General features: G+C 34.0%; 2 protein-coding genes across 3 annotated transcripts in view; one reads left to right on the top strand and one right to left on the bottom strand.

Moving 5' to 3' along the window:
* The window catches only part of LOC129217153 (glucose-6-phosphate exchanger SLC37A4-like), a 42,831-nt gene extending 32,984 nt beyond the window's left edge, over positions 1 to 9,847 (top strand). The window contains exons 7-9 of the mRNA XM_054851413.1: positions 2,431 to 2,544; positions 8,092 to 8,230; positions 9,598 to 9,847. Coding sequence (XP_054707388.1) covers positions 2,431 to 2,544; positions 8,092 to 8,230; positions 9,598 to 9,761 — 417 coding nt within the window. The 3' untranslated portion in view covers positions 9,762 to 9,847. The remainder of the gene's footprint in view (positions 1 to 2,430; positions 2,545 to 8,091; positions 8,231 to 9,597) is intronic.
* Positions 9,848 to 22,572: 12,725 nt separating this feature from the next.
* Positions 22,573 to 24,844, bottom strand: part of LOC129217152 (proton-coupled folate transporter-like) — a 34,374-nt gene continuing 32,102 nt past the window's right edge. For both annotated transcript variants that reach the window (XM_054851412.1, XM_054851411.1), the window contains one exon: positions 22,573 to 22,822. In XM_054851412.1, the coding sequence (XP_054707387.1) occupies positions 22,777 to 22,822 (46 nt within the window). In that variant the 3' untranslated portion in view covers positions 22,573 to 22,776. The remainder of the gene's footprint in view (positions 22,823 to 24,844) is intronic.

The raw sequence follows: 24,844 nt of genomic DNA, 5'->3' as shown, positions 1-24,844 counted from the left end.
GGACGGACGAGGGTCGGACAACGCGGAAATCCGGGAGTGAACCCCGAAATGTGACGTCAGCTTGCGATGACAGAAATTAGGTGCGTATGGCGCTGACGGACCGCACAGCTTCTTCTAGACAATTGGTAGCATAGTGGTCAACAGCTACAGGTGTTTCATTGTGTGCTTCATCAATTTGGAGACGCCTGCTGCAGCGTGGGTTGCACGCAAGGATTCCTTTATACAGGATTCCTCTCACGCAAGACCATTGCCGCCTGCGTCTACAATGGGCCAATGTGCACAGGCGCTGGCATGCTGATTGGCAGCAGGTCGTCTTTTCTGACGAATCCCGCTTCAATTTTTGGCACCATGATGGCCGAATTCGTGTCAGGCGCTATGCCGGTAAACGGCACATTCCGGAGTGCATTATCGAACGCCACAGTGGACGAACACTCGGAGTTATGGTCTGGGGCGCCATAGCATATCATGGACGATCCCAATTGTTTTACAGCTTTTTCTAACGGATTCGCTGAGTGGGACCAAGCAGCCCCAGCGCGGGGCTACTCGAACCCAATTTTTAAAAATATAAAATATATATATATATATATATATATATATATATAAATAGTTAAAATTGTTGCTTATAAAAAAAAAGGCTTTAGGTGGTAGCAGAACGTCTGAAAAGTGGTAAAAACAAGATTATCAATTCACATTTTAGGTTTAACAAAGCATTCAGTGTAAAATTCGCGAAAAGTATGAAATTTCGAGTTCGAGCAGCTACACTTTACGGTACCAGAAAGTTCTAATATTAATGAAAACTGTATCATTTGGACCATTACATTCAAAATATTTTTATTTGAATGCGCAATTATTATTTAAAAATAATAATACAAATAACAAACTGGGAGAACTTTCACGGCTCTGCTTTAAATTTTCTGGTGGTTTAAATGAAACTTGGTGCATCATCGTGGTAAATGAGCACGTCAAATCTGTGGTTAAAGATAAAATTGTGTATTCGTTTCTTTTTTGGAATTGTTTGGATGAAAGTTACCGTTAAAAATTGTAAAGCATTCAGAAGCAAAGACATGTCTGCAAGTTACTCATTACTTCCATAAAGGAAACGGTGCCTCGCACGATTTTTACGGAGTACCCTCCAGGAACGCAACATCCCAAAATAAGACAAAAGCCCTTAAAAAATTAGTATAAGCTCTACAAATTTCAGTGGCGCCGTGTGTACGCGATTCGTGAGAAACAGAGCTGAGAAGTCAGAGGGAAAACGAGTCTCTGGATCCAACTCAGACTCTTGAAAAATTAAGACCTTCCCCTCCGACTCCTTTATCCCCAAATCAGTCCGACTCCAACTCTTAATCCATAGTCCAGGCAAAGTTAAGGATTCGTAGGGAAAATTATCGACTCCGAGTTGTTAGTTAATGCACATAAAGATAAACAAGGACACATAAGGGGGGGGGGGGAGGCTAATAAATGGATGAAAGTAAAAGAAAGAAATTTCTTTTTTGTTCTTATTAGATTAATTTCTCATTAAAGTTAGGAATGGGAACAGGAACAACAGTATTAATAAACACGAAATCAGACAATAACATTAAATAAAAGCATTTAAAGTTGCTCTATTTAACATTGAATCAAATGTCAAAAAGTAGTAATTAACTAATTTCAGAAAAAGATGGCTAAACAATTTGAGAACAGGCTTTTGAGATTGGGAAAGTTATATCTTCCAATCTGTCGGCCTACCCCCTAAAAACTTTTGAGGATATTTCTAACGTAATTCATTTTGCCAAGAAGAACTTTGGAATGAAACTTTGATCCCATTGATATTTATTTATATGTTAAAAAATAGATGCTATTTATTTATTTTTTTTTGTTTTGATTTTAACGATCTGCATTTTCAGAATGGGAAAGGGGAACCATGAACAAATTATTTTTTTTTTAAATGACGTTGCGAAGAAAATTCAGCTCTTAATAACTTCTTTTCTAATCACAAATAAGTAAAAAGATGATTTTGCTTTAAAAAACGCTTTCACAAAGAGAGTGCAAAGAGTACTCATTTCAATTCCATTCAGTTGAAGATTTTCACTTAACATTACGCAAATCAAAATAATTAGCAGTATCATCAATGTACGGAATTCAAGCATTTCGTCTAAAAGCCAAAAAAGTCTGCGAACAATTTTGTTTACTTCTTAATTTCAAGGTAATCTAAAATAAAAATTCAATTTCTAGTTTAAATGAACTATTTCGTTCTAGTCTGGACCAGGTTTCGAATCTTACTTCACGTATACTAAGGAATCACAAACAACTGTAGGACCTTATAGCTAAATTGTCATAGGTTGTTTACACGAGATTTCAAATTGGTATAGCTTTAAAAATTCTAACGCAATATTGTGATCTAATAATATATGAAAAACAGAATTTATTATTTCTGTTTGTTTTGTATAGAAAAACTTGCAATCTAAACCAACGCAACGCCTATCTGTCGGTCTACTCTTCATGCTTGGCAGTCTCATATTCAATCACCTATTTGTATTCCATCTATCAACTACATCTTCAACTGTAAGTATAATATATTTCTGTATTATAATAACTTAAAATCGATGTCAGTGACCTAGTAACAGAAAAATTTAATTTAATGTCATTTACAACAATGTACATGATGTCTCAGCACAGCGCACAGTGCGACAGCCTATGGACCAAGGGCGCGCCGTCCCTATGTGCAAGGTCGTGCGGAACACGACGGCGCTGGAGTCAAAAAGGCGCCTGGAGTCAAAAAGGCGTCGAGCTAAACCAATTCAAAACGCTCCTAAGAAGGGAAATTTCTCCAATCAAAAACATAAAATTGAACTTTTCAATTTTTTCTAAAATGGTGGAGATGAAATTATGCTGCTCATTTAAACAAGCAATCCGTCTCCCTATCTAAAAGGAAATATCATTGCCTTGTGTCTAAACATGCAATTCAAAAGCGCTATGTTTTACAATGAAAACAAGTGTTGCTGATTAATGCATGCAATAGCATTTTTCTTCCTAATGTGAAGCCGGAAATGCTATTTCGGTATGTCTATTGTACACAAGGTTGAGCATATGAGGTGCAAGAAATTTACTGTTCCCCATTGTGGTTCTTGCGGTCAATATGTTGAATCATAATTTGACCAATGTGTCTTTTTGTGATTTTAAACAATTTTTCGTGATTAATTTGGCAGCTTCATGTTCTCATACATAAAAAATACGGTAAGCTCATCTATATATTGTTTATTTGTGCGTAATATTTATATCAACAATAATTTAGGTTAATTTTTTAGTTTCACAAAATAACGACTTGACCATAATTACTCAATTCTCCTCCTCCCTTTTCCTTTAACTGTTTTTGTATTAAATTAAAAAAGAGCTTTGGACCCAGTTTTTACATTAGATGTTAAATTCAATGCCTTTTTCGTTCAGTATCCGTATTCTAGAACTATTATTTTAAGGCGGAATATCCTTTTAACTTCAGTTTAGAAATATGATCAGTACTCTGTTATGTTTTCACAGGCATATAAAGTTTGAATATTTATTCATCAATTAGAGAGACATTTAGAACGGCATAAAATTTGATGTTTAAAATATTTCCTTTTTTTAAAACGCATTAGCATATCAGAGGAGCTAATGAACTCAAAGTAATTTCGAGATATGAAGTAAAAACGTACACGGTAATTCAAAATTAAATTTCAACATTGTTTTTTTAATAAATTAAATGACAAACGTACTTTTTTCCATACCATATTCATTTGCAATACCTCACTCTAGGTGTTAACTATATTTTCTCCGAACTGCATAAAGGGCGCTCAAGATACATTTGCACGACAGCGCCGATCAGGCTTGGCGCGGGCCTGCCATGGACAAAAGTGGAAAATGCGACTTTTTTTGCAACTTGTTTTATTAATTAATCCTTTCATACTGACCTCAGGGTAATGGAATTTGAGCTTTTAATCCGATATCTTAAAAACAAATTATAGAAATCATGTTTGAACAAGTGGCAGATCGCATTTCGCTATCAGTGAAATACGTTTAGTTTAGTACGCTCTTCCTTCTTGTTGAGGACACATGGGCAATTTTAATAATTTTTTTATATTCAATTTAGTATGGAAGGCATCAAAGAAGGTGAGTAAGATCCATTTTTTTGTCTATATCTTTAAATAACGTTTAAAAAAAAAAAACTTCAAATAAATATTTTTCAATTTTGACCCAAAACATTCTGAGTTTTGGAAATATTTTGATTTAATAACGATCATACATCATAAATATACAAATATTTCCTACTTTAAACTGCTTTGAATAGTTCTAGGTGATTCTCCAAAAACCTAATATTTTCCAATCACAAATTTTTAAAAAAATACAAATGCTGAAAAAAAATCTGAAAAAAAAAAACGTATACTTACTCGTTTTTAAAATACTTACTCTTTGTTAAGACCTTATTAAAAGAAAAGTACAAAAAAAAAAAAAAAAGATTTTTATTATACTATACCAACATACATTAGAAAATCCCGTCAAGAACGACTTTTGTACACTTCCCGACCACCGTATAAGAGCGCCGCACTCGCACTGTGCAGCGGTTACAAACGTTCAAAATAGATACAGTATACCAAGATGAATTTAAATTATACTGCATTGCAGGGTCTTAAACAGCGGTGCCCCGATCCAAAAATTTTGGGAGGGCGGAAATTCTTAATTTGCCGAATGAAATTCTAAATTTTGCTGAATGATCAAATGCGAATATGAACACTTAAGTACATCTAATGAAAAGCGACATTCGGGCACTTTAAAATTGTCCCCAAATTTGCCGAATCATCAGACAAGATTTACCGAATGATTAAAACTTCTGGGAAGTCACAGTAACTTCTCGTGACCTAACATTGGTCGGAAATGCATTTTTAATGCGATAGACCGGGGAATTCGACAATACAAAATTTTCAAGACAGCCCATGCAATGGAACAGTTTATATTTGAGTGATAAAATTTATGTTATTTAAGCAAAGATTCAAAAATTACTTTTAAATTTAAAAAAAAAAAAAAAAGCCTTCAAAAAAAAACACCTGCGAACTAAAAAGTAAAAAAATAACTAATTACACTTGCACACTATTTCCCAACCAAACCTAGAAATGCAATTTATTTTTCAAGTACAGTACAAAAATCAACGAAACTAAACATCCACGATAAAATAAACACTGATTTTAATTAATATGCGATGTATTATTCTAAATACCTAACTAATTATATACGATTTCTTAATTTTTAATCACCTTTTGAAGTCGGGGCTTCCTATAAACTACTATCTAACGTAACTGACAACCCACCGAATTCTGAATTAAACACTAATTTAACTGAACGCGATATTAGTCTTTAAAACTAAACCTACTCAGTTACGTTAGGAAATAGTTTATAGGAGGCCCCGACTTCAAAAGGTTATTAAAAATTAAGAAATCGTATATAATTAGTTAGGTATTTAAAGTAATTCATCGTATACTAATTAAAATCAGTGTTTATTTTATATTGGGTGTTTAGTTTAGTTGATTTTTGTACTGTAATTGAAAAATAAATTTCATTTCTAGGTTTGGGTAATCAATAGTATGCAAATGTAATCAGTTGTTTTTTACTTTTTAGTTCGTAGGTGTTTTTTGAAGACGTTTTTTTTAAATTTAAAAGTAATTTATTTTTTGCTTTTTAGTGGTGTAAACATAAAATAAGCACGTAGGATAGAGTATGTGGTACATGACGTAAAAGCCTTTCTTACGTGCATCTCGAGTAAGATAGTGTCGAGCACATGAGTCTGAAAACAGCTAGAATGAGCACGCTAAAGAAAGAAATAGACCACAGCGTTTCGGAAACTTCCGACGACTGTGAAGGACGGCTTTTTTAAAATGTGCAACTATGTACGAAAAAAGTTGTCTTCATCATTAGTTCGACTTTATTCAAAGTTTGCTTTCCGAAAGCAAATGCACGAGACACTAAAAAAACAACAGAAATCACATTAAGTTTAAAATTGTAAGTTGTAAAATTGTAAATTTTAAAATTGTAACATTGTAAATTGAAATTTATATTTCTCAACAATACGTATCACACAACCCTCGATAAAGCTGTCAAAGATTTAGGAAAAAAGAACTTTGCGAAAGGACGAGTATACGTAGTTCTCAGCAGAGTCAAGACTTAAAGGAATAGCTCTATCTAATTTAGAACGCTCTAAACTTTTAACTAAACCTCACGATGAACGTTCATTAGCCGAAATGCAACAATTGACACAACTTATTTCTGATGAAAAGTAGGCAGGATTCAGTATTTAGTTAGAACTATTTAAAGGTTTACGGTTTCCCAAACTACAAAGAAATTATAAGTTGCAAAATTGTGAATTGTAAATTGTAACAGTTTAAATTGTAAAATTGTAACATTGTAAATTAATTTATGTTTTACAACAATATGTGTCATCTAACTCGTGATAAAAGTCGCATGTTTCTTCACATGGCCCCATTATAGATGAAGATAAAAAAAAAAAAAATCCACTAGAATGAATACTATGTTTGCTTCAGAGAATACTTAATTCAAAATTTTCATTATGATTACTCTTAATAATAATGTTCTTTAGTTCTTTCTTTAACTGTGGGTAAAGGAAGTACATACCTCTTTGTTTCATGGCATTTTTTTTAAACAATAGGTTTTACATTTAATCGTTTGTGAGGAAACTTCCATGAAATGTTTGTTTTTTACCCATAACATTTCTCTAAAGAACAAATAGAGTCAATCAAAGATTTGGAACCTAAGTCAGATCACCCCCTATTCACTAAACAAAAAAATAATAAAAACCAGTTCTCTAAGTGAGACGATATAGTAATTATTACAAATCGCTTTGAATGTGAGTATGATATTTGAAGAATGCCTTCGATTTCATCAATCCTATTTTCCTAATCGGTACAGGTGTCTTCGAGTATTTATAGAACATTGTACGAAGAAAAATCAAATCCGAGGAGTTCATAACTTCTTCCTTTTTTGAAGCCTGCTAATTAGTATAACCCTTATTTCTAATTAAACTGGCAACATCGTGAAATAGTTTACCTAAAATACTGCACAAATTTCAGAAAATAGACACCAGTTACAATATATTATTTAGGGACATAAATTAAATCATCGGGGAGGGGTGATGTGTATTCAATTCTCCTTAAATTGAACACTAAATATATTTAAAAACTGAAATATTGAAAAAAAAAATACACTTATGTGACTAAATAAAGTTATTTTTATTAGAAAAAAAAACTTAGGTAACTGATTCAACTATTAAAGTAGCAAAATATATTTCATTTACTGCCTTGCTACGTAGTAACAGCTATGATTAAAAATTAACAGGCGGCGTAGCGAAAATTAATCATCGATATGCCGCGAGAATTAAATATCGTTCAAGACGAAGACAAAACCTTAACTGTGAAAAATACACCGGTCACGGCAAAATCACGTGAAATGTGACGTAGACAGCCCGTAGCGTAGCGTAAGCTGGATTACGTAGCCACAACGTGTGAAATTTAAAGTTTCTTGGATTTCTCCAGGACCCCTCAGCAGATCCAGACCAAATTACCATGGGACCATCTGGAAAGTATACCTTTACAAACATAATTTTTTTTTCAAATCGGACCAGTAGTCTTGGAATAATCAGAAAACATACATAGAAAGCCGCAAGACGAAATCATAACCTCCCTTCTTTAAGTCGGTTAAAAATGGGGCTTACACGTGCTTTGAAGTTTCAAGAAAATCTTTTTTTTTTTCTGCAGAAAAAAAATCTAGAAGTTGCGCTGCTAAGCAGCAGCTAATCTGATTTTGTACTGCCGAACTAACGTAGAAAACCCTCTGCAGTATGATGAAGGCATTTCCGAGCTTGAAATGCTGTTTGATTCTGAACCATCTTGTACTCTATCTCACGTGAAAGCTTGTAACCACTGCACCGAAACGTCATGTATATATTTAAAAAAAAAAAAAAAAAAATGGGCTAATCAATAAAAGTTTCGAAATAGAAAAAATTATCACATCATATTATAATCTGCTGTTCTCTGTATTCTTTATTTTTTTCTGTTTGGATTTTTTAAAAAGATGTGGCTGAGCATGGTTGGAACATTAATGGGATTGTGCTACTATGGGCTCATTGCAATATTTGGCATTTCATCATCTGAAAGTGCTCCTTCATATCTTAGTGGGACATCAAACGCAATAGCTTCGCTAGCTGCAAATGGTAAGTTCTCTTCCCAAGAATTATCTAGTAGATATCTGAATCTAATGCTTATAAGAATCAGCTCACAGACAAAAATTAAATAAATAAGTAAAAAAATAATAATTTAAGCTTTGTTGTGAAAGGATTCTAGTCGTTGTGTTTCCTGCTTTTACAAATGGTTCCTTTCCTCCAGAATCGACTTTGTTTTTACCCGACACTCTCGACTTTACATTATTCTCTTTAGACAAAAACAGCATCAAGCACACAACAAATCTCCACGAGTATGTCTCTCTTCTTATGGGGTGGCGTCCATGTCCTCTGGGCTACGGGCCTCCGATACTATGTCCTTCCTCTTGGGTGGTAACGTGTTTATGTAGGCAGGGTCGACGAGTGGCCATATCAACTCAGTCCAAAACTAGCAGCTCGTTCCTTGAGGGGGATCGCCTCGGCAGTTTTATGCTTAGAGCAGGAATAAGTAAATGGAGGGAGCTAGTCCAATCATTGGCTTAGCTAAAGCTGGGACAAAAGATCCCAAGTCCCATGACTCAACAGCGACGAATGGTTAACACGTTTTTCGTGACACTTATGAAAGAAACCTGATTTCTTCGAATGCTTTGCTTTAAAATCTATCACATGACTTGGGGTCTTAGCTTCACGAATGAAAGTTTTCACTCCCTCCATTTTATCTCTTCTTAATGGTTTTAAGGGGATATGAGGTCCTGGAAGAGGGTTGGGGGAGAGGACCAAACTGCCAGGAGGCCTGCCTTGGTTCTCTGCGGTCTTCTGCGGCTTCTGGTTTGTTGCAGCTCTGTGTGTAGGCGTGTGTGTGTGTGTATTAAGTGGTGTGTCCGTGTGTGCGTGAGTGTTCCCGCTCGTGGAGGCTAGTGAACAGAAACCCAGATCTAAAAATCAAAGGAACATCAATTGCGGTCAAATGGGAGAAAACAGCTGTATAATGATCTAGTAATCAAGCCCGTCATTTGAAAATTTTCTCGGGAGGGAATGGGATTGGAAGAATGCGTACTCAATGCATATTATTGGAGAAAAGCAACAAAGGTATATTTATATTATGTTTCAAAAGTTTAGAAGGGGAAGGGTAATTAATCTACCTCTTGATCTACAAAATGATGGGCTTACTTCTAGTAGTAATTCCGCGTAATTGAGACTGTGTGACTCTACAGCAGCACCATCCCTACCGATTGCCGTGGTTAATAACTAAATTTTCATTCAGTGAGCTTTTGGCATTTACCTTTGTGTGCATATATATATATATATATATATATATATATATATATATATATATATATATATATATATATATATATATATATATATATATATATATAATAAGTATATCCATCTCTTTAACGTGGTTGATCTATTTTCAGTTGGAGCAACAATTTCTGGCCTGCCCTTCAGTTACATTGCTAAGATTTATAGCTGGGAAGCTGTATTTATGCTACTGGAATTGGCTACATTTTCTGTTCTTGTAATTATGTATTGCTTTAGGAACTTGAATCCAAAATTTTTAGACAGGAAGAAAGAAATGTAGATTCACATTAGGCTCATTTAGCTGTGAAAAAGATGTAGTATTTATTTCAAATATGTAATTCACACATATGTATTTAATAAATTTTAACCTTGTTCCTTATAGTTAATGTTTGATTCAAATAATGTTGAAACATATATTGCATCTGTATTAAAGTGACGCACTAACTGCACCAATGTAACCCTTAAGGTGACTGCCTACGTTAGATGAAATGTTTTTTTAAAAAATTAGTTTTGACAAAACATGTGATCAATTAGTTTTTCTTCTTTCGGCGACTGTTTTAAAGATTATTTTTCATATGAGAGGCTACTAAAACAAATATTTTTTGTATCTTCACACAATGGCGGACCGTTTTTTTTTTTTTTTTTAAGCTCCCATTTTTTTTTTAATGTCACCTTATCTTCACTCTTTGAATGGTTATTATAATCTAAAATAGTTATGCCACAACTGAGCGAAAAATTTGAAGATTAGATCAGTTTCAACTACAAAAAATAATTAAATGAATTTTTTCCTGCATCGATCCGTCCCACTTTCCCTTAATACTTAATGCAGCTTGGCATTTTGCTTTGCCATAAAAAGTAAATAGTTAACGAGCTCATTTTATTTAACACGAGTCCCATTTACCCTACTGAAAAAAAATAATATTTTAACTCAAAGAATATCAAATATACTATTGATCTGGGAGTAGCATTAAGGCAGTCGCCATTTCTAATGTAACTCGGCACGGTTTCGATAAAAATTTGAATTTATTACAATATTCATGGTCGTTTGTGCAGACTTTTCAACAAACATTTCAGTCTTGTGTGTTGATGTTTTTCTGTCGGTGCGTTTTGCGTGACAAAAGAATCAAGCAACGCCTGTCTCGGGTTAGAATGTCTGAGTTTTGACATTCTGTCCTTTAAAAGACAAACATGTTCGACGGGATTGTGACAGGTACTTCGTGAACCATATACCAGAACACAAAAGACGATAATTTGATGCGAAAAAGGAGAGAAAAGTGTGAAAGGAGGAAGATTTTCGCGTGCAAATATGAACAGCAATTGCAAATTTGATGTCAAATGCTTTTTTTTTAATTTTCGTCTTCCTTTGAAATGGAAGAATGTAGTTCAAGATCACCTTTTCTCGTCCGTTTCGAGTTTCATTGTTGTTCGCGGATGTCCGTTGTCTACAGTTTTGTCGTGACAGTCAATGCTAATTTTAGCTATTACATTCCATTTCTTATTTCTTGTGAAGAAATGAACAAGAGTTATTCTAACTCCCAAAAGGAAATCGATTGATTCAAGCAAGAAGAAGAAGAAAAAAAAAACTTTTAAATTTTGACGTCTTGAATTCAAATTACGCTTTTCGCAATCACGAAGTGCGATAGGACCCTACTCGTTGGGTTTCTTGTTTTTCCAAATGGAATGGAATGGAAATGGCTAAGAAATTTGCACCTGTTGTATTATGACTGGTGATTTTCTAATATAGGCAATACGAGGCATATCCATTAAAAAAAAAGAAAAAAAAAAAAAAGAAATGGTGATTAGGTTGCGGTAATAAAAATTTTATGGCCGATATCCACCAGCACACTTATAATAAAGATTATTTACAACGTATAACGTTATTTTTATTTCTTATTAGTCTTAGATGATGGGAATTAATAATCTGTAAATTTTGTATTTAGATGAAGTTTTGATGTTTAAGTTCTCTGTATAGGTGTTTTTTTCCTTAAAGCAACGCAATTTTACTTAAAAACCCCCTTTTTTAATGTAAAGTCTGCTTGAGTTAGGCTCTGAAAAAATATGAATAAAATCAAATCACAGACGGCTTATAACTATGACGACAAAAATTTCGCTTTCTAAATAAGTATTAAAAATGCATAACCGTCGTCATGGCAATCTGAAAAGTCAGAGCAACATCAACTTTGGTCAAGTGAGGATAATAAGCAATTCGTGATTGCCAATAATGATAATAATAATAATAATAAATAAGTTTTGCAAATTCATTTCATATATGAACATTTAGACACGAACAGCAATAATTATGTTGAACTCTAAATAAAGTTCGGTAAAAATATTTTGAGAGACTTTTTAATGTGTCTAAACCTAAAAATCGACATGAAATCTACATAAACGCTCAAAGGCGCCCATATGGGGGGGGGGGGGCAAGTGGGGGCTCAAACCCTCCTTAGAATTTAGAACTTCCTTGCTTTTAGTACTTTTTTCTTCGAAAAAATGTAAAACCTTTTCTTCCTCAGCTGTTAATGAATAAGTTATTAAAAATGTCAAATTTTAATAAATAAGCAGCACTGAAATCAATTCGCATGGGGAAAATATCCTGCTAAACCATGGGGAAAATATTGGAGTCCCCCCCCCCCCCCGTCTTACAATTTTGTATATGATGCCCTTGTAAACGTTTCAGATTATTGCAGAAATTTTTGATTAGATTTTCATCTAAAAATATTACCTTTTCTGAAATTGTACAAATTTGTACTTCAAAAATCGTGCATAACACTGCTGAGCAAAAAATACATTTACTAGATCGAAGAGCAGAAAAAAAGAAAAAAATATTAGAATTTTTTTAAGTTACATTCCGCAGCAGTCAGCAGACATTTCGCTTTTGATTTTCTTTTAAGACTAAATCTATTATCAGTTAAAACATTGCATATTGTGAAATGAATATATACCTTTATGCAGCAAAGTAACAGTAATAAACAATGTAGATACAGCACAAATAAGCAATTGAATTGTAGACACGTGTTTCGGGGTTTCAATGAACCCCCTTTTCAATGAAACGTGAACTGGTAGCTATTCTTTCAATACCGTCAATTATTTCTTAATCTTTCAGGTTATGAGATTAAGAATCATCTGAATCACAATTTCGCCAATTCATTATTTCTGTAGATTCATCACTGTCATTACAATCTGGCATCTAATGCAATTGTGTCATCATATTTTGATGAACTATGTATTAATTTCAGAGACAAAGTCTAGGAGACGATCAAAGATGGGTGAAGAGCTTTGGGTCACAAACGTGCAAAGAGGCTGTGGCCAACTTTAGCTTAAGACAATTACTGCCTGGCAGATCACCTTGCCAAAATAGAGATTTTGAACTCCAGTCCATGCTTTACTATTAAAACTGGAAAAATGAATAAATCTCACCTACCTGCCTGTTGAGGACTTGACCCTAAATTATAACAAAAGAGTTGTTTTTGTGCTTTTTTTGGAGAACCAAAGTGATGTTGGATTTCCTTGATCACATGGTTTTTCAATTTGCCTCCAGATTTAAATTTTTTATTCTGGAATTTTAACCTTGTCTTTTTAATGTGCGTTTAAATGCTTTATGTTTTATTGTTGTAATTTTTAAAGTGCTGTAAGCAGTGTTGCTGGGTGAGTGGCCTGATATGCAAGGACTAAGCTCCAATTTTTCCATATGCAGGCCCGGATCTACCCCGCAAACCCCACACGTCTGTAAGGAGCCCAACGAAACAAGTTGAAAAAAATAAATAAATAAATGAATAATACAAAAATCTAGCACTAAGACTTTTAACGTTGCAAATGTCGGATGTCTTTTCATCCACAAGCTCATTACTTTTTGCATTAAAAAAAGCGTTCCTTGTAACGCCGAAACGCGTGTCTGCAGTAATCAGCAATTTGTATTTTTTGACGTTGTTATTTCTTACTTTAATAAGCCTCTGTGGTTGGCCTCTGTGGAGGGACCTTGCAGATTTTATTGTAGGGGGTCCCAAAACTTATAGATCCGGGCCTGTCCACATGAAACTACTATGACAACAACAAACAAGTACAGTCTGAGTAAAAACTTTAAGTCCAGTGCACTTTTTTGAGAAATTGGACACACCTTAATCTTAGGATCAAAAATTCATATAAGTGATATAATTATTAACCTTAAATACAAATAAAAACGACAAAAAAATTTAATTATAAGTGTTTTATTATCAGAAAATATTACAGATCAATATTTGAACCTGAGTAAAATCTTTAAGGCCAACATAGAAAAAAGCATATGGGGACAAATATTCAAATATTTATAAGCTTGTGTGGGAGCCATTCCTTCAAATTACTTCAAATATTCTTGTTTTCATGAATGAAACTAGTTTTTGACAAGGTTCAGGATGTATTTTTTACCATTCATCTTCGATGGTAGATTTCAGCTCTGTTGATGAAGTAAAATGTCTCTCATTTGCATAAACTCTTCTTGCTGAGTCACCAGATAAGTTCTCTATTGGGTTAAGGTCTGGAGACTTAGCTGGTCATTTCAAAGTTTCAACATTGTTTACTTGGAGCCTATTTTTTGCACTGTTACTCGGATGGATAGATGCATTGTTTTGCTGATATTTTCAATTTTCTCCAGCAATAAATTCAACATTTGGTAAAAGATAACTTGGGAGGACATTTTGATATGTTTGTGAGTTCATTTAACCTGATACAAACGCAACTGAGCACACACCATTGTAAGCAAAGCACTCTCAAGTTCTGACAGAGCCTTCATCTCATTGACGCTTGTGGAATATTTCTTTTTCTTTTCGTAAATCATGCCAAAAGTACTTCCGTCCGTTTGGTCCATCCAAACTCCACTTCTTTTCGTTAGAAAAAATTATTTGTATTCATTGGTTATCCCAGGCCATGATTTCCTAGCTGAAGTTGAAACGCTCTATATTGTGCATTTTCAATAAATCAGGTTTAAGCTATTTTGCAGCATTAATAAAATTTCCACACTTTCTAATTGTGTTGTATATCGTTTTTGACAAACACTTAAACCTATCGTCTGAATAAGTTTCCTGGTTGAGTACTTTTCAGGTAAAATAATAATTTCCAAACTCTTTTTCCATGACGCGAGGACAAAGCTTTAAGTTTTCCCGGGTTTTCTTTTTACCCTAATGTATTTAAATCAAACAAAAATGTTGACTTCAGTCTTCCATCTTCCTATTTTTTCGCAATAGTACGCCTACTTATCCTTGTTGAAGAAAAAGCTTCAATCTGCCCTCTTTCTTGAACAGTTAACTTTTTACCTTACGATATCGTCACAAATAGGACAAAAACTTTGATAAAATTAATCACAAAACTGCAAGTGGAAGGGTTTCCACAATCTTGTTAACTGAGGTGACATTTATTGCAGTACAAGTACTTGCAGTTTTTTAAAAATACTAGTGGCCTTAAAGTTTTTACTCAAGCTGAAATGCTAACTTTGAATAAACCACTGCTTTTCTGGTTATTGCATGCTTTACAAATCCTGTCTGTTGCGTTATTTCTTACTAATGAACATTAATAAGTAATAATACAATAAAATTGAAATCCCTTTAATTTCATTTTCCTTTTTTCAAAGAAAATTATACTGGCCTTAAAGTTTTTACTCAGACTGTATTTTTATCAAACACGTATTTGCAAAATTTTAATAATACAATCCAGACTTAGGGAGGGGGGAGGGAGTAGGAACGCTTTAAAAATGAATTTCGGTGGACATAAAATTTAAGCGTTAGAAAAAAAAAGGATTGAAAGAGTGAGAAAGAGAAAGGGCTTTAAAATGGAATTTCGGTCGATCAAGAGTTTTGGTTAAAACAGGCTCGGATAATCGAACTTCTACAATATACTTTTCTCCATTTGTGTATCACCAAATAATTATGTGCGTAATGATTTTTTTCTCACACTGCTCAAGTACATGATGCAGCAAAACCCAAGAAAACATGAATTTCCAAAGAGCTTTTGCTTCTTCTCGTGACCAAGTTCAACGGCACGTTGAACAAAAACCGAGAAGAAACGCACCACACGCGAGCTACTGAATATAAAAATGAAGGACGAACCGAAACACCATTTCAATAATTCTATCGAAGAGAATAATAGAACAAGATCCGAAGGTGCACAAGAATGCGGAGGAGACCTTGGACCGGTTTTCTGATTCATGTTACGAGGCAATGTTCCTTTTTGTATGCAAACATACCCTACACGTGAGGTATGGATGAATAAAATCCAGCGAAGGATTTTTTTAATTCTCCGCTCACAATAGATATCATATTCTAAAATTATAAACGTCGACGGAGAGCCATTTTGTTCCTCAGGTACGCGAATCGTTATTTGGGATGAACCTGGAAAAGAGAATTGTGGAGGTCAATATGCCTTCCCACCATGTTGAATTGTTCTGTTTCATAGTGCGGAAAACCTTTAAAAGCAGAAATTACAATGGACACTAAAGATACAAACTGTTTTGTCTCCAATAAAAGTGCAATTAAGGAAAAGTGATTTGTTCTTGTTATGCTGTATAAAACAAAATTGCATATTGTTATTTGCTAGGAATCCTAAAATTTTTACTGCGCTATAAAAGAACTGCAATTGTTTGTAGCTCGTGCATTGACATTAGAAATTGCAGTTTTATTTGTTTATCCAGCATATATTTTTTTTTTATTAACAAACATATTTAGGGGGAAAAACACACGCGTGTTTTTCTTCAAGATATCTGTGTGATACGCATTATAAGTGAAATTAGTATTAAAAAAAGGGGGTGGGGAAAAATTGTTTTTTATTGCAAAACTAAGAAGCGGTTACGTTTTATTGCTAGGTTTGTAAACGGTTATACAGAAAAAATCATTAAAACGGATTAATGTAGCAAACAAAATTTCTGTGAAATTTATTAATACCCTAGGAATAAAAGAAAAAAACTTTCGTTCTCACCATTTGTTTACCTCGGGTCCACCAAAAAAAGGTTACATTTTAATGCCTTTTTTCATTTTTCAGACATTATGCTACTTAACTTTCCTTATATGGTATTTACAAAGCTTTTCATGAATAACCTACCTTTAGTCTAGAAACTATCGAAAATATATTTATCTTTATATATTAATAGGCAAGCCGTTTTCTTTCGGTACCGATTCCTCCTCTGTTTGTAAACCGATTTTCTTCATTCTTTTTTTTTTTTTTTTTTTTTTTTTGTTCAGTAGCTATTGTCGCGTTTTAGTGTCATCAATAATTGTTTATGAAATCGAACGCTAATTAACGGAGATATTAATTAAAAGCGCATTTTCGTCGTAAATGGCTCTTTCTACGCGAACGGATGGTCCAATTTTTTCGAATTTGATATGGTTGGAAAGGTTTTAAAAAAATATTCCTAATGAAAAAATCGTCAGGGTGCCGAAGGTTCAATAACCTAAATCCACTAGAAAAAAGTTATAAACGTTTTTTAGTTAGCGAAACTCAAAAATTTTAATTTTACCTCTTTTCTATTGTTGAAATTCATTGTTGGAAGCGTGAAACATTAAGTTTTAATTCATTTTTAAACCGCTTTTTCTACGCGAAAAATGCATTTTAATGCTTTGAGCTTGGTATGGTTGGAAAGCTCGCAAAATATGCTTTGAAACACGTTCTACCCGGTTTTACCGCGCAAAAACGCAATTCCGCTAACTTGACTAGAAACAGCGCTAGAAGCAATTATAAGTTAGTGAAAATTCATTTTATTTGCTTTTCACGCGACATAGCGTCAAGTAATTGCTGGATAATATTATGTTTGGCTATTCCTCGCTTGAGAATGAAGAAATGAAATTCTTGCACTTCTTTTTATTATTGAGGCTTTTTGGGTAACTACGGGCATTTAAAATATTTTCATTTTGATTGTGTTTTCGCGATTTTAATATTTAAATGAAACATTTTCCGATTTGATCATTTTCCTTCCGATTGGGACGACTTTCAGTTCTAGATCCAGGGCCGTATGTAAGGGGGTGGTTAATAGGGTTAAAACTCCCTCCGAAATTTTTTATCTAAAGAAATGCTTTCCATTATTTATTTATTTATTTATATTTTGATGACAAAAATAACATTGTTGTTATTATTTCAATTTTATTTGTGAAATATGAAATTAATATGACTGAAAAATTGTACAAACTCATTGTGTGTTTATGGTAGTTATTGAGAAATTCATTTATTATGTAACAATATGACGTTTTGTAAGAACATCCCCTCCCTCCATTTAGATAATCTATTGTAACAAAAATCAATAGAATACACATGAAACCAAATTTGATAGACCATATAAATGTTTCAAAAATGTGTTTGGTGAAACCACCTACGAAATTAAAGTCTGGTTACGGCCCTGTCCAGATCCCAATAATTTTTTAAGGAGTTTCAAAGACATATTTAATTGCTTTCAAGGACTTTAGAACAATTGATATTATGTAAAGCACTTCATTTGCACTTTCCAGGTTTTGACATTTTATTACGTTTTTTGTGTAGTTTTACTGAATTGTTCTATTTTTGTAAGAAACACTTATTTTAAGTTAAAAAAAATACCTATCACCAAATATGTCTCATATCAACCTTTTTTTTTTCAATTACAAGTAGTGCAGGAAATGAAAAGGAACAGAGGTAGTGCAACATATTCTTCTCGTGTTAAACAGATAAACAGTATTCAGTAAAATCAAGCAATAACAAAAGAACTTCCAAAATGCTGAATTCGGGATCAGGCAAAATATGAACTGTGTGAGTCACAAAAATGTATCTTAAGCAATAAGGTACTAAGCAGGGCCTGATTACTGTATAGACCAACTAGGTCCCGGCCTAGGGCCCCCGATATTTAGGGTCCCCCAAATGGCTAAAATTGTTTCAACCAACGGCTAAAGTTATAACGTTGGAATACAGGGGGCCTCAAAACAGTATTTGGCCTAGGGGCCCCCGATATCTTAATCGGGCCCTGATACTAAGAATTGAGAACCATCATTTTTACATTTTTTATGCATATCAAGAAGCTGAATTTGACAATTTTGATATGCCTCTTTCTTTCGAATTTAATCGAAATTTTAAAGTTCAAGGTCAGTATATATCTCTAAACTTTCAAGCACTTGGAGTTGGGGTAACGTGGGGCAAAGTAAAACCGCTAATATAGTCTACCTTTTTCAAAATGAACAAAAGAAAACTACAGTATGTAAAGAAAGAATAATTTATTTTGAAATAAAAGTTGCATGAAAACATTATTTTTATTTTCTGGTAACAAATTTTTTACACTAAAAAAAAAAAAATTGAAAATTTTCATTTTGCTTTTTTATGGGGCTAAGCGAAAAACAAAATATTTTTCTAGCAAAACATTTTTTATTTGAGTGTAAAAATATATTTCATATGCACTTGAATAATTGTAGAAAACATTTAAAATAAAAATAAGCTTTATGTTAAATAAATCAATATTGCACCGAATATTAATAGGTTTCAATTAATATTTAAAATATTAATAACAAAAACTTTATCATTTTATAATAACAAAAATAATTTGTGACTTACAACAAAGTATTACAATATGAGTATCAATTTCTCTAAATTGCTTGTATTGTCATATGGTTTTGTCTTCAGAAATAATTTTTGGTTGACTGGAATAGTTACACTAAAATATTACCAGAAAGGGAGCGCTAAAAACAGACCCATACTCCGCTACTTTACATTTCCTTTTAAGGAACTCATCATGCAATTTTCCCGATTTGAAGGCCCCCAACAAAACGATATCTTGTTTAGCATATAGGTAAATCCAGCACTGCGAATACTTTATCACGACTAAAAACGTTTTCGACTTTAGACTACCGTAAACGCGGGCTACTTTGACCTAAGGGTCCTTCTTTGGCCCAAAAGGATAAAACGATACAACGTCCTCTGTCAACCTTCAGGGCGCATTTTTTTCAACATATTTTGACATATTCTGCTAGAGAGCATCCCCAAGCACTCTCTTATGTATACCAAGCTATAGCTCTGCTCAAGAAGCAACACTAGTGGTTCTGCATTCCTTGTCCTGACATGTGCCTTCATAACCTCTCAAACTTTTCCATGTTAAAGCAGTTCTACAACAGCTAAGAGTTTTTTAAGTACCTATTTACGAGCACTATTTAATAGTTCTATGCCGTAGTATAGTTATACTTCTCATATCTTCGTAGGTTCAAAAAAAAAAAAAATGACAATGAGAACATATCTCTTTTCTTAAAAATTACGACCTACTGTGACCCAGCATAAAAACCTAAAAACATCCACCAGAGAGATTTGGAAAAGTAAAGAATAGCTAAAATTAAGAATCTAAACAGAAACACACACACACACACACACACACAAAAAAAAAAAAGAGAATTTTGTCATCTTGAATTCAAATTATGTTTTTCGCAATCACGAGTGTGTGTGTATATGTAAGCGTGTGTGTTTGTGTGTGGGAGGTATGTGTGTGTGTAGGCATGTGTGTTTGTATCTGTGTGCAGGCATGAGTGTGTGGGTAGTTATGTGTATATGTGTGTGGGGGTATGTGTATGTGTGTAGGCATATGTGTTTGTGTCTGTGTGCAGGCATGATTGTGTGGGTAGTTGTATGTGAGTCTGTGTTGTGTGTGGGTGTGTGTTTGTGTGTGTATGTGTTTGTGTATGTTTGTAGGTGTATGTATGTGTGTGTAGGTGTATATATGTATATGTGTGTAGGTGCGTGTATGTATGCGTGTAAGTGTCGGATATTGACGAAACCTGGAGACTGTTTTCGCTAGAGGTGCAGCATCGTGAGGACCCGGTCGACGGTGATGCTGCGGAGGGTGGTGGTGTGAAAAATGATAGGCACGTCAAAAATAGTCAAATGAAAGCAATAAGCAATCGTGATTGCTCAAAAAAAAAAAAAAAAAAAAACCTGCAATTCTCGGCAACGGGTGAATAGAGAGATTGCAGACTCAATTCACCAAGGCTCAGTTACATGGCTTTAATTACGGAAGATGAAGAGGAGTTAAAAGTTGCAGGAGGTTTAGGAAAAGGTTTACCCAAATGCATCTACATATTACAATATTGTTAAATGTATTGGAAAGTTTATTGAATTATATTATTGTAGAATGAAATGAGCTCAGGTTTCCAAAGATAGCTGTTGATGCGAGAGAAGAAGGAGGGAAAGTTAAGAGCATGGAGTGCACCAAAAGGTTTTGGAAGTGACCGAAAATTTAGGATCCTTTGTTTTACGAATGGTGTTGTCTTGGAAAAATTATTCATCCTCTAAAACTGATGAAAAGATGACTGTCCTTCGTCGGTAATTTCTGAGACAATAACTAGGTATGCACACACACATTTAAATAATAATAATTATAATAATAATAATAATTTTCCAACAAATATGTGTGACTCAAACTTCTTTTAAATGTATTTTTTCATTCAATTAAATAGTTTTTCGCAAGAACACACGTATTTCTTTAACTCTAATTAGTTCTACAACGATTTTAAATAGAGAAAACCACTTTGGGCCAAAGTAATCCAAACGCAAGGGCAGCATTGGCCCACATAAAAAACACTAATAAAGGGTAAAAAATACTTGGAAATAAACTGATCACTATTCAAAAATTAAATTAGGAGACCGCTGGATGAGTAAAACAAGTTTCCACAGCTTGAAAATATGAATAGTTACAAAATTATTGAGAAAATGATGTGAAAATGAAAAATTCTGGCCAAAGTAGCCCGCGTTTATGGTACTACATAAGTATAGGCATACACTTGATTTCCGGAGAGGTAATAAAATATACATATTCTAATATTTATAATGGAAAATAGTACATCGTATTAAAACAAACTATCTATCCAATGTCAGTACGTTTCATCTTCTCATAAATCTAATATTAATAACTTACTAGCCTGCGTGCCCGGCGTTGCACGGGCTACTTAAAAAATGAAAGAGCTGTTCAATTGATGTTTTTGTATTATTCTGACATTAGTTTCTAAAGCGCTAAGGAGTAAATAATTACGCGTAATGCAAGGTTTGCAAAACACCAGTAGAGCATATTTTTGGCAAAAACCTCTTTAACGTTAATCATATTTATCAATAATACAAGTTATGAGTATTTTCAATTAGCACAAAAGATGAAAATATATGCATTCTCAACTATAATATGTGCTCACTATAAACTGAATTAAATCTGATAGAATATATCTGAAATATTTATGTACAATTACAATCAGCTTTTTACATAAAATGACACACACTTTTTTGTCGATTACGTGAAATTAAAGCACCAAGACTTATTAAATACCAATAAGCATTAATTTAATATCAAGCCATCAGATTCCAACTAAGCTTTAGTTAAAATCCTTAAAAACAATCTTTTTTGTTCAACTCTGTTTTACTTAAAGAAATCCAAACAATCTTAATTTAACATGTTCTTTTAACGATACAAACTGTATTGCAAAAATCGAAACAGGAAGGAAAAAGAGATTTATTACAATTCGAAAACTCATCCATGTGATGGAAAAAAGTCCAACAAAATAAACATAATTAGTCGCACATCCTAAATGTACCCAAATATGAGGCCGGTGAATGATAAACTTACACTTCAATCAATAAACATTACTAAAGAAACATTTTTCATATGCTGAAAAGAGTTAAGAACGTTGAATGTGAAAAAATAAGAAAGGACAGACGATAAATGTCCGAATAGTGCAACCAATTTTAAACTAATTAAAAATGAAATTCTAGATGGAAATCTTTTTTTAAGATTTGGACAGCAGCCAAAAAAATCTCTTTTGACACAATTATTAGAATTTTATTTGCTCACCCATATGCAAAATGGCAACATTAAAGAAATAAAAATTCCTATATAGCGTTATGTTAATTAACGTTTTAATTAATATCTCCGCTAATTAAAGTCGTACAATTATGAGATTGGTCCTATTGTTTTCTTTGGAAAATTTCGAATTGATCGGTATCTCGTTTGACTCCCGATTCGCAATGGTTCTCGAGAAGATCGATCTTCAGACAGACAGACAGACGGACGCGAACAGATTTTAATATTATAGTGGATTATTTAAAAAACAATAAGAAAATGACATACGTATAATTTCAAGATACAGAACTAAAAACAATTTATTTTGTGAAAAATACAAATACTTCCCAAAAACAAATATTTTAAATGGAACATATTCAGTTTGTTGACAGAAATCTTGTCTGTATTTGGGGCAAAGCTGAGTAGGCAGCATTGGAAAGGCTTCAGAGAGCTTAATCACACCTTTACTTATGCTGCGAAGTTAGCCTTCACCAACAATAGTGAATAAAAACAATTAACTATAGGATTTCTTTTGAGAAGCCGGACGTCTAAACAACCATCTGAAACAGAAAATTAAAAAAAATAATAACTGTATTTTATGAAATTACTATGACTTTATGAATGATGTTAAATTATGATCAAGTACATTTCCGAAAAATAAACATACAAACTGGTTGATAAAGTGTGTTCGGGGACACCTTGACAAATCCCGGGTGTGGTGATTAGTTTATTCAAGACAAGGATGACTCAGAACCCATGTTATGGAGAATTTTTCTTTTACCTCTGAGAAGTAATTTGTTTGGCGCTTAAAAATTCTTCTGGCTCTTAGGATTTTACGATTTCTGTCGGTCTCTGCCGAGGAGAATACATTTAGGATCTACAGAACACTAACAGAATCACAAAGTGAAGTGGCGGTGAGAGTTAAACACGTGATGAACTATATCGATGTACAAGTGTATTGAAACGGTGACTAATATTTTCCGCAGGGGAGTTAAATAGTTTAGGGCAAGTTGTGAAGAAAACATGTCAAAAGCTCTTTTTATACTTATATGGGAATATTTCACCATTGCAATGTTCTAAAAATATTTGCCATTTTGTAATTACGTATGTAGTGCAATTTCAGAAATTTTAAATTATGTTTCGAATACATATACACTGCTCGACATTGAAAATGCAACACCAAGAAGGAGTGGTCAGAAAGTGATGAAATTTGGAAAAAAGACAGAGTCAGCAAGGAATAAAAAATGATCTTAACTTTAAAATGATAGGCAGAATACAAAGCCAGAACGGCGTCGGCTCAGTAGGATGTAGGACCACCACGGACAGCGATACACGAAGAAACACTTCTAGGCATAGAGTTAATAAGGGTGCGGATGGTGTCCAAAGGGATGGCTCTTAATTCCCTTTCAGCCATTTGCCACAGTTCGTCTTCTGAACGAGGCAGGTACAGAGTCTGCAAACGGCGTCCAATCACATCCCACACATGTTCGATTGGTGACAGGTCAGGAGAGTATGGTGACCAGGGAAGCGTTGTTCCAACCATCTTCGGCACAACCAATGCACCGTGCTCGCATCCATGTGGGTATCAGCTGCGATTTTACGTACGGACCAACCTCCCCTTCTCAGTTCGATCACCATACCCCTCGTAAAATAGTCTATCTGCTGGAAGTGCCTTCGTTGACGTCTCCTGGCATTCTCTCGTGTTACACGTATCCTCCAAGACAAAAACAAAATTTCTTCGATAATTCTCCACTCAGAAATAACGGTCCGAATATTGCCCATTCTGCAGTTCCTTCCCTTATATCTTACTTCAGGTGCGTCGGAGAGCTGTGCATTTCACATCATTTACATAACTCAGTGATGCACGTCTACTATAAAATTTGCATAAATTTCTGAACACTCCTTCTTGGTGTTGCATTTTCAATGTCGAGCAGTGTATAAGAACATGGGAATTCTTAATCACAAAGCTGAATGGCTGAGTTCAGAGTAAAGGCAATAACATTTTTGGTTCACTTTTCTCCGAAATCATTTCTTATATAATTTCCAATATGCATTTTACATGATTAATGACATCTTACACTGTTTTAAAAATTGCTTTCGTTTACTTTTGTCCTTTTATTGAGCAGTAGTAATACATTTCTTAAAAGAGCAAAATGTTTTGTTGTGGAAGCGGGCGGAGTTTGCTAATGGAATATACTTGATAAAAGTGGCACATGCAACATCATTCGCAGGGGTGTCCACTCCCCTCAGAGCAAGGGCGCACCCCCTAAATATCGCAAACACCCCTCCTTACAGCATGAGCCCCCCCCCAAATAATCAAAATACTTCTCTAAACACCCTCCCTGAAAATTTCAATGGCGCAGTCTGCCCCATGCCCCTCCCCCCCCCAGGTGGTCATCCCTGTCATTCGGCTAATTTCCTTCAAGTTTGGTACAAATAAACAACGAAACATGATGCAAAGTATTTTAAAATGAAGTTGCTCATTTTTTTTCTGCTTTACCCTCTACAACTTATCCCTTCCCCAATTTTCAACGAACATTCTGGATCATGGGCCCCTCGAATTTTGAAAGTATTCTCAGAAA

This window comes from Uloborus diversus, chromosome 2, assembly GCF_026930045.1.
Source record: "Uloborus diversus isolate 005 chromosome 2, Udiv.v.3.1, whole genome shotgun sequence".
NCBI lineage: Eukaryota > Metazoa > Arthropoda > Arachnida > Araneae > Uloboridae > Uloborus > Uloborus diversus.
The sequence above is the reverse complement of the archived record's forward strand: the minus strand, read 5'-3'. Positions and strand labels throughout refer to the sequence as shown.